General features: G+C 40.8%; 1 protein-coding gene across 1 annotated transcript in view; it reads left to right on the top strand.

Moving 5' to 3' along the window:
- The window catches only part of RIC3 (RIC3 acetylcholine receptor chaperone), a 62,862-nt gene extending 55,431 nt beyond the window's left edge, over window positions 1–7,431 (top strand). The window contains exon 5 of the mRNA XM_028477334.1: window positions 7,346–7,431. Coding sequence (XP_028333135.1) covers window positions 7,346–7,361 — 16 coding nt within the window. The 3' untranslated portion in view covers window positions 7,362–7,431. The remainder of the gene's footprint in view (window positions 1–7,345) is intronic.
- Window positions 7,432–11,356: the final 3,925 nt, after the last annotated feature.

Genomic DNA, 11,356 nt, shown 5'->3' with positions numbered 1-11,356 from the left:
GGCTCACGGGCCCAGCCGCTCCGCGGCATGTGGGATCCTCCCGGACCGGGGCACGAACCCGTGTCCCCTGCATCGGCAGGCAGACTCTCAACCACTGTGCCACCAGGGAAGCCCTGCTCCACGTTTTATGTGCGAAGGCAGAGGAGTTGTGTGTCACCACCATCACCGCCCCTGGAGCTGCGCCATCCCATTGTTTCTGGGACAGCGGGTCCTAGCTCAGGTTATATACTCCTAGTAAGTTGCTGGAGTGTGGGCTCTTTGAGAACATGCTGAGGCCACTGCCACACGGCAATGATTGTGTAAAATATTTTCCACAGTACCTCTCAGGAACCAGGGAGCAGCTCTCCTTCCACTCAAGAGAGCATAGCTTGTGTCTGTCTTTCCCAGATGTCTCATTTTCCAGTCTATAAGGAGGTGACCTTCTCTCTGAAACTCCTTAATCTAAAACATTTTATCCTTACAGGTAGGCTCTATGGGACTTCCACCTTCAAAACTGCAAGGGCTAGGTAGCTGCATGTTTTACATTCTTTTCCTTTTTATACTTAAAGACTTTAACCTTAGTTTCTGTGGCATTTGTTCTTTTACAAGTCTGTGCTTCTTGGATTATTAGAAGAGCCCAAAATACCCCAGTATTTTTTCTGTCAGATAAGATTTTATCACATTGCCAGGCTTCTGGAGGTCAAGGAGAAGATTTAAGACAAAGAAGACATGTTCATTTGCAGCCTTCTAAGTCCATTTATATAATATCACTCCATAACTGTAAGATTTTGCTTAAAATTCCCAAAATATGCTCTTTCTGATACTTCATCTTAATGCTTATGTAAGAATCAAAATATGGGAAAGGTTTTTAATACTATCTAACAAAACTTTTCAGACAGCTTTCACCTGTGAGCGATATAAGTCTGCACACATTTTTAAATAATTAAGCCTCCTGGAAGGTTGGTATTGTGCCATGTTATGTCTGATATTAAGCAGACTCTCTAGCCCAAGGACACAAAGACTAAGGAAAGGATCTAGGAATCAGAATCAAGGTGTCCTCATTTTTGTCCTTGTGATCAGTGAAAGTTCCTTCTTGGAGCAGCATGTCCCACTGTAATTATTTACCTAGAAGCGTGGAATGGCCCAAGAGGAGAAATGAGGGTGCAGCCTCTGGCAGCAAACACCTTGGCAGGCATGTTGAGCATGTATGTGGGACCACAGATTTCTGGCAGGCATTGTGGGGTTGTAAAGTCTGAGGACAGGCTTAGTCTCTTTTGTTCACTGTGTTCACATAGTAGGTACTAAGTAAATACCATTGAAAAAGAGTAGATATTCACTTTTGATGCAAGCATCTGTACTTATTACCATGATAGAAGAGTAAATCATGGCCATTCCCTGTTGAGAGCCTTCTCTTCATTTGCTGACCTCTATATTCAGGGTCCTACTGGACATGTCTCATAGATAGCTACTCTTATCCTCGTCAAACAGTAAATGTCCCCTGAGTGAATGAACATCCAAAATGGAACTCATCATCTACCCCCAGATGAACCTATTCTACCTTTAATGTTCCCCATCTCAGCAAATGGCTCCTCCATCTACTTAGTTGCCCAAAGCAGAAATTAGATGTCATCTTTGATTCACCTTTTCCTTCACTTCCCATATCTCATTAATCACCATGTCTCGTTATTTCTTCCTAATTAATAAGTCTGTCTCCCTGTAAAACACTCTAAACTCTACTAGGGCAGGGATTATCCTTCTTATTCCCAGAGCCTAGCACAAGCCAGTAGTAGGCTTTAGAAAAGTATTTATTGAAATGGAAGAATGAGTAAGTGAGTGAGTAGAGAATGCCTTTATTTTTGACATAGGTCAGAACTGTCTCATGTGGTTTCTTTTCCTCTAATTTGCCTCCTTTCAATTCACTTTCTGCTTTCCAAACCAGTGGATTACGTCTTTAGTTTTAACCCTTCAATAGGTCCCTGTTGCTCTTGATAAAGAGTAGAATCTTTAACATGACTTACATGGTCCTAGGTGACGTGGCTCTGCATACCTCAATTGCTTTATCTTTCTCCATTACTCTCTCTCTGTGTCTGTGGTCCAGCTACACTGACTGCTTGCTGTTCCTCTGAAGTACCTGGGCACTTTCGCTTCTAGGATTTTGCATATACTTTTTTGCTTTGCTTGGATGTTGCCCCCGACCACCTCCCCACACACACTTGTTTTAACTCGTGTTTGTCTTAGAGGTCTCAACTTAGACATCATTTCCTCTGAGAGTCTTTCCCTGAACCCACAACTTGGTTAGGTGTTCCTCCCATATCCTCCCTTGGCCACCTCTGTTTGCTGGATAATGTAAGCATCATATTACTTCCTTATCTTCTGTTAACTTTTCTGTCTTCCCTAATGTCCTGTAACCTTATTGAGGACAGGGAATTTTCATTGTTCAAACTTGCATTCCTAGAGCTGGCTCATTGTTCAAATTTCGTTCCTAGTGCTGGCACATCGACAGTGTCTATACATGTTGAAAGAATGTATGAGGTAGATGTAAAGAAAGTAGTTTAAAGCAGGCATTTTCAGCAATAATAAGAATATCTTTGGTACCTATTTTGATTCGTTCTGCACAGCCCTCTATGGTTGTCAATAGCAATTATTTTCTCCTTAAGGAACTGCATCTCAGAGAGAAAAAGTGTGCTCTGGGAACATGTATTGGTTTTCTGTGGCTGCCATAACAAATTATCCCCAACTTAATGTCTTAAAACAATACATGTTGTTGGGCTTCCCTGGTGGCGCAGTGGTTGAGGGTCTGCCTGCCAATGCAGGGGACACGGGTTCGTGCCCCGATCCTGGAGGATCCCACGTGCCGCGGAGTGGCTGGGCCCGTCAACCATGGCCGCTGAGCCTGCGTGTCCAGAGCCCGTGCTTCGCAACGGGAGAGGCCACAGCAGTGAGAGGCCCGCGTACCGCAAAAAAAAAAAAAGAAAAAATACACGTTGTTATCTTATAGGTCTGTATGTTAGAAGTCCTACACTGGGCTAAAATCAAGGTGTTTGCCAGACTGCATTCCCTTCTGGAGGCTCTGGGGTAAAATCTGTTTCCTTACCTTTTTCAGATTTTAGAAGCTGCCCACATTCCTTGGCTCATGGACCTTTTCCTCCACTTTCAAAGCCAGCAACAGTGGGTTGAGACTTTCGTACATTACATTATTACTTTGGCCTCTTCTGCCTCCCCCTTCTACTTTTAAGGACCCTCATAAATACATTGTGTCCTCCCAGATAATCCAGGATAATCTGTTTTAAGGCCAGCTGATTTGCAACCTTTATTCCATTTGCAACCTGAAGTCCCCTTATGTATAAGGTAATATCATTATAGGTTCCAGGGACTAGGATGTGGACATATTTGGGGGGTGGTGAGGAGACATTATTCTGCCTACCACAGAAGGTCTCAAGAAAAAGAGAGAATTTAAATAAGCCTTACAGGATGGAAGGATTCCCTCTGGCAGAGTTGGGGGGAAAGTGTTCCAGAGGGAGAGAGTGGCAGAAGCAGCAAACAAGGTGAGGGGTCAGGCATGGTTTTTGGAATAGCAAGTAGTTCGAAGTGACGGGAGTAGGGAACACCAGGGCTGTGGTAAATGGTCAGGGAGGTAACTAATGGGAGAAAAAACTAGAAAAGTAAACTGGGGGCAGACTGGAATGCCCTGAATGGTAGGCTGAGAAGTTGGAATTTATTGTCTTTACAGTGGAGTGCCTCTGAAGGCTTTTGAAAAGAAATAGCATAATCTGCTGTGCTTTAGAAAAATAACTCATGTTTAGGGTGGCTGTATGCTAGGATATTGAAAAAGTTCTAGCAAAAGTGATAAATAGGCCAGTGAGAGTAGAAAAGAGGTGGCGGGGGGCGCAAATTAACGGGATTTCAAGGAGGAAAAAAGAATCACAGGATGTATCAGCATTCCTTGGTTGCAAGCAGACAACTCTGGGTAGCAAAAATTTGTTTTTTGGGGGGGTGCGGCCGAATTTATTGGAAGAGTATGGGGTCACTTACAGCATCAAAAGAATAGCTGAAGATCTAAGTTTCAGGAAGAGTGGGAACCAGAGCAGCTCTAGGGATTTAGGAGCAGGAGCAAATAGACAGTCTCTTCAAGGACTGCTGCCAGGATGAATTAACATGAAAAACGTTCAGTTCAGGCTTCACTGTGTTCAAGATCCAGTTTTCGGAGAAAGTATAGTTGGCCCAACTGTATATATCACTGAATCAATCACTGCAGCCAAGGGGATGGAGTGTGATGATAGGCCATGGGCCACGTGGCCACTCTAGAAGGAGAAGTGAGGGGCTGGATTCCTTCAACCTCTGCACTGTGAGCAGAAGAGGGGTTGGTTTTCCAAAGGAAAACTAGATAAGAGAAATGAAGGAGAAGAGATGGATGATTTGGAGACTTATAGCCCAAACTGGGAGGAAGATTATGGCATCAACCAAAATAAAAACATAGAAGAATGAAGATAAGGCTTTGGAATAGGGATCATAAGTTCAGCTTTGAGTATGGTTGAAGTGCCATCAGAACATCCATGTATGGTATACAACAACAATAGGAAATTTGGGTATTGAGGTCAGAACAGAGGACACAAGTTCAGAAGTCACTTGGCTGGGCGTAAGAGGTAAGGGCCATGCGGGAAAGATGAGATCACCAAATCCTTACTGTGTGGCAGTTGCCGGCATTCTTTTGCTAGTTTGGTTTCCGTTCTCATCATGAATGGTGTTGGAAGAAACTGTTTCATTCTTCTCTCTGTGTTTAACTCTTGGACTCAGAGCTTGATGATTCCTCTGGATTTACAGTAATAGCATTCAAAAGTCTGAGTTATCTCCCAACTTAACAGTTTATTTTTCTAACATCTTGGAATCGGCCATAGCCAGCCTCACCTAGCTCACCTGTTCATGAGGCTGCTCATGGTCCTGGGCCAGCTAGGACATGGTTTTGAAGGGTGAGTTTAAGTTTAACTTTATTATATTGACAAGGCCGCCAAGTAGAAATGCCCAGGAGGTAACTGGAGTTATGAGACTGGCCTCTGTGTGAAAAGTCAAGATTAGAGGTAGAGATTGGGCATCGTCTGTGTAGAGGTGATGGTTTAATCTTTATAATTGGGTCAGCTTCCTGAGGGCATGCCTGTAGGAGTGGAGAAACAAGAGTCCTAGGATTGAGCCTTCAGGAAAACCATGTTTTAGGATGTGGGAGTAGGAAAGTGAGCCAGGATCAAAGATACAAGGAATGGTTAAATAAGTGGGAGGAATACAAATGCCAAGGGAGGAGGACATTTCAAGGAGAGGAGGATGGTCCATAGTACAGAAAAGTCAAGAAGAATGAAATGTGAGAAAAAAGACTTTTGGACTTTAAAGTGGTCACTGGGGAATTCCCTGGGCAGTCCAGTGGTTACAACTCTGCACTTCCACTGCAGGGGGTATGGGTTCGATCCCTGGTCGGGGAACTAAGATCCCACATGCTGCACAGCAAAAAAAAAAAAAAAAGTGGTCACTGATCATTGATTTTCACAAGTTTTGGTAAAATGATGGAGTGGAAGCCAGATTACAGAGAGGTAGAAGAAACACATCTAACACATCTATTGAGCACTTAAAATGTTCATGGCCCTGTGCCTGTACACTGTGCCTGTTGTGAACTTATCACTGCCCTCCAGGAGTATCAAACCAAGTTGAGACAATGAGAAATCCATGAAAGTCTTCATTGCAATAAATTCAGAAGATGTAAGGTGGACCACGATTAGTTACCTAATGTATGATATGGACACTGAGGACACCTGAGGACACTTTAGTTTGGAATTCTCTAAGAAAGCTTCTCTTGTCTGTTTCTGCTTCTCTTAGCCTACCCATCCCCCTTTTATTTAAAGGTTCCGATTTTCCATGAGTTAGGAAACAAAGTTAAGACTGTTTCCTTCAGTAAAAATCAGAATGTACTAAGTACAGTCCAGAGAAGTAACGTGTGCAGGATGTTGTGATAATCACATAGGCTCTTTTAGCTCTTTTAGTGACCTAGCTGCCCCAGAAGCCTCCCGCAAAGTGAGTTGTTGTAACAGTAGGAATTAGGGATTATAGAATACATGAGTAGTTAGGGTGAGTCAGCACTCCTGTACTGATGGGAAAGAGTAAAGCAGCTGTTCAGCTTCATGTAGAACAGACAGGCTTCTTCAGTTCATGGCTTTGAGGCCATTTATTGTAGAAAAAGTGGAGCTCGTGGGGCTTTTGTTTTCCTCCCACTGAGGTCTGTAGAAATGTTGCATCTCCATTTTCCTCAGTTGCCATCTTAATGTTGGCGGGAGAAGCGGTTTTTTCTTCTTCCCTATTAGTCATTAAGGGTAACGTAATGTAGGTTAAATGTAAAAAGAAACATAGGCTCGTGGCTGGACTATTAGAAAGATTGATGGCACCTCCATGAGGCTGGTATAGAGTATATCATTTCTTCTTCATGAGTGTTATACTAACTTCGGGTGCTTTGGGTTTTTAAGAGGAGCATAAGTAGCCTCTGTTAAATCCTGCCACTAGATAAAACTGGTCCCAAAGCAGACAGTCCTCAGTCTTCTGAGTAGGGCCTTGCCTGCCTGCCAGTTCGATGCAGCGCTTCCCTCTCAAAGAGTCACACCATTATCCTTGAGCCTCATCTTACTTGTGTAGACATTTCCCCAGAGCCACACAGCTAAGTTAGGGGTCACACCCAGGTTTTCTGAACTGGGCAGCTTGAGCACTATGCTTCAAGAATTGCACCAGAATGCTGTCAGAAGGCAGGAGACTTTAGTTTTGGAGCTGACATTAACTGTGTGATAATGTATAGTTTCCCCTCCATGGGCCTCAGTTTCCCCAATTTCTCTGGTTTAGGTGATTTGTCAGAATGATCCAGCTCTGAAATTTTAGGATATATCTTTATTTCTGCACAAATAGATTCAGCCTGGTAATTCCAGGGTTGGCCTAGTAGCATATTTTTCCCTAGTTGAGGCAAATGGTCCAGCACATTTTCTTTTGATGACATTACTTCAGAGAAAAGTGGCTTGTTTGTAAATGGAATAATATAAGTAATGGTGAAATTGCTTGAGATTAGAGAATCAGGGCATTGAGGTGTACTGAAAGAACACTGAACTGAAGGCTAAGACATCTGGGGTCTTGTCCCAGTATTGACATTAAGTCATTCTGGGACCTTGGACAGTCACTTGATCTAATCTGGGCCTTAGTTTTCCCATTTTTAAAATCAAAACATTGAACTAACATCTCTAGTTCCCAGCTATGCAGTTCCAGGATCAGTTCCCAGAGTAATTATCTGTTGCTGTTGAACTTCCTGGAGTCCAGACAGATCACAGTGATGTTTATGTTCCTTGCCTAGGAGTATTTACCACTAACTGGCCGGATTGTCTGCCGTTTCTAAGCAGAGCACAGGCCGTGACTTCTGACCAAGAAAAACGATTGCTGCATCAGCTCCGAGAAATCACCAGGGTCATGAAAGAAGGAAAATTCATTGACAGACCCACTCCAGAGAAAGAAGCTGAGGAGGCCCCTTACATGGAGGACTGGGAAGGTAAACAGTGTCTTCTTATCTCTTTGTTAACCATCAGCCCAGAAAAGAGATCTTACAAAATTTTTAAAAGTCAGCTTTATTACTGAGGTATAATGTAGATACAATACAGTTCACCGATTTTAAGTGTGTAGTTGGATAAGTTTTCACAAATGTGTAGAGTTATATAATCATACCATAGCGATGATTTAGTCATGAAATTTCCATCATCTCAGAAAGTTCCCACCCCCTTTGCTGCTAATCCCCTCCTGCTCTGGCAACAGCTGAACTGCTTTCTGTCCCTAGAGTTTTACCTTTTCTATATAAATGGATCATACTGCACATGCTCTTTTGTTTCTGGCTTTGTTGATTTAGTATAACGCTTTTGAGCTTCATGTGTTGAGTGTTTTAGTAGTTCTCTCTCTCTTTTAATTGCTGAGTAGTGTTCTGTTGTCTGGATATAGTTTGTTTCTCCATTCGCCAGTTCAGGAACATTTGGGTGCCAGCTTTGAGCTATTATGAAGCAATCTACTATGAACTTTTGCGTACATGTTTTTGTTGGAACATAAATTTGTGTATATATCTAGGAGTGAGGTTTTGGCGTTTTATACATGTATGTTCAACTTTGTTAGAAACTGTCAATCTGCTCTCCAAAGTGGCTCTGCCATTTTGCCTTCCCACTGGAAATGTATGAGAATTGCAGTCCTCCACATCCTTGGTAACACTTGGTACCGTCAGTCTTTTTAATTTTAGCTATTCAAGTGAGTGTATAATGGTATCTAGCTTGCGACTTTAGTATGCATTTCCCCAATGACTAATGATGTTGAACATTTTTTCACACACTTATTTGCCATCTGTATATCTTTGGTGAAGTGTCTGTTCACATTGTTTGCCACTCTCTTTATTGAGTTGGTTGTGTTCTAGTTGCAAGGGTTTCTTCTATAGTCTGGATATAAGTTGTCATTTATGAATTTTGCAAATATTTTCTCCTAATCTGTGGCTTGCCTTTTTATTTTCTTAGTGACATCTTTTCAAAGAACAGAAGTTTTTTCATTTTGATGAAGTCCAATTTATCATTTTCTCTTTTATGACTCACTTTCTTTGTGTGCGTTTAAGAAATCTTTGCCTAACTCAAAGTTTGCCTAACTCCTCTGTTTTCTTCTAGAAATTGTATGGTTTTAGCTCTTACATTTAGGCCTGTGATCTATTTTTAGTTATTTATATATGGTGTGAGGTATCAGGACTGAGGTTAATATTTTTCCATATTGATATCCTATTGTTCCAGTTTATTTTGTTACATTTAATTACCTTGGTGTGTTGGTTGGAAATCAACCAACCTTCCCCCTTTGGAAAATGGAAAATCATTTGACCATGTATGTGTGGGTATATTCTGGACTTACTATTCTTTCTTTTTAATAAATTTATTTTATTTATTTATTTATTTATTTTTGGCTGCGTTGGGTCTTCGTTGCTGCACGCGGGCTTTCTCTAGTTGCGGCGAGCGGGAGCCACTCTTTGTTGTGGTGCAAGGGCTTCTCATTGCGGTGGCTTCCCCTGTTGCGGAGCAAGGGCTGTAGGTGCGCGGGCTTCAGTAGTTGTGGCTCACGGGCTCTAGAGCACAGGCTCAGCAGTTGTGGCACACGGGCTTAGTTGCTCCGCGGCATGTGGGATCTTCCCGGGCCGGGGCTCAAACCCATGTCCTCTGCATTGGCAGGCGGATTCTTAACCACTGCGCCACCAGGGAAGCCCCTGGACTTACTATTTTGTTTCACTGATCTTTGTGTCTATACTAACACCAGTGCCATAATGTCTTTATCACTGTGTCTTTATATTGTCTTGCAGTCAGGTAGCCCAAGTTCTTCAACTATGTTTTTTTCCAAAATTATTTTGGTAGTTCTAGGCACTTCACATTTTCATATAAATTTAGAATCAGTGTGTCACTTTCTACAAAAAAAAAAGCCTGATGGGATTTTAATTGGTATTATATTGAATCTTTAGATCAAGAAGTTGGATTCACTCTTATGTTGCTGGTGGGGATGTAAAATATACCCACACTGGAAAAAAGTTTGGCAGTTTCTTAAAAAACTAAATATGTAGCTACTGCACAGGCTTGCAGCTGTACTCCTGGACATTTATCCCAGGGAAATGGAAAGTTTTATGTTCAGATAAAACTTGTACGTGGATATTTATAGCAGCTTTATTTGTCATAGCCCCAAACTGGAAACAACCCAAACGTCCTTCAACAGGTGAATGGTTAAACACTGTGTTGGTATGTACATACTGTGAAGTACTACTCAGCAATAAAAAGGAATAGACTGTTGATACATGCAGCAGCTTGCATGAATTTCCAGATGATTATGCTGAATGAAAAAAAGCTAATTCCAAAAGGTTATATAATGTGCTTCTATTTATATAACATTCTTGAAATGGCAAAATTATAGAAATGGAGAACAAACTAGTAGTTGCCAGAGGTTAAGGAGGGAGTGGGAGCAGGAGGGAATGGGTGTGGCCAGAAAAGGGCAGCATAAGGGATCCTTGTGGTGATAGAAAAGCTCTGTATATTGACTGTATCAGTATTAATATCCTTGTTGTGATATTGTAGCATATAGTTTTGCAAGGTGTTATCATTAGAAGAAACTAGGTAAAGGGTACATGGGATTTCTGTATTATTTCTTATAACCAGATATGAATTTATGATTAACACAAAATAAAAAATTAGTTTAAAAAAGCAATGCAAGAAATTATAAGGGAAAGGATAGTGTTTTACATAGTGTACATAAAACTTTTCTGTAGATCAGAGACTGTCAAAAAGTTTTCAAAGCCAGCACCAAACCGGAAAAAGATTTGTAACAAACATGACTGATATCAGCAAAGAAGCTGATATCTTTAATATATAAAAAGTTCTACAACTAATTTAGAAAACACTGATATCCGCCTAGATATGCAGTGCACAAAAGAAAACAGTGCAACTGGCTACAAAACAGAAAAAAATTATTCCATACTCACTACTAATCAATGAAATGAAAATTGGAATTCTTTTTTTTCTTCCAAATTGCAAATCTTCATTATATAACCTTGTTCCCAAATAAGGTAAAGTTTTTATCATATTTATTTTCTACCTACTGCTTAGGTTTTATTGAAATTATGTAGAATTTTAGCTACAAGTGATGTTAGCTTTTACAGGTATTAGCCTTTTCTCTTTTAAGTATTTCTTAACAATGGCATTAAATTTCTAACCACATTATCAATGATTATTTTACATTGATGATTCTTATTGATTTCATTTTTTACCACTTTCTTGTATACAGTATCTTCTTTCTTGAATTTAAATTTTTGATTAATTTTTGTATCTCTCAGACTACTTCCTTAAGTCCCTCCCCCATCCCTCCCCGCCCCCAAATTTGAATTTGTACAGGTTCATCAGCATATGTCTCCGTATGGATTTTTCAAGGTATTTTTACCTAGCATTTATCCATCTGAAGACTTGAGTCATTTTTTCAACTAAAGAATATTTTCTTATAATTTTGATTATTGCTTCCATTTAACCTACTCTGCCCTCTCATTGTAGAATTCTAGTAATTCTGAGATTGGATCTTGGATGGGTCTTCTGTGCAGCTTATCTTTTTTCTCATGATTTCCATTTCTTTGCCATATTTATCTTTGTCCTGGGAGAATTCCTCACCTTGAACTTCTAATATATTAATTTGTTTCTCAGTCATGTTTATTTCAACCTACTCTTTTCTTCCTCTGTTAAGTTTAAATTTTTTTTGTAATGATGAGTTTCTGTTTCTAACAGCTCTCTCTTACATTGTGTTTGCTCCCTTTTTTTATATTGAAGCCTGG

This window comes from Physeter macrocephalus, chromosome 16 (genome assembly GCF_002837175.3).
Source record: "Physeter macrocephalus isolate SW-GA chromosome 16, ASM283717v5, whole genome shotgun sequence".
Lineage (NCBI taxonomy): Eukaryota > Metazoa > Chordata > Mammalia > Artiodactyla > Physeteridae > Physeter > Physeter macrocephalus.
Note: the sequence above shows the minus strand (reverse complement) of the source record. Positions and strands in the feature narration are given on the sequence as shown.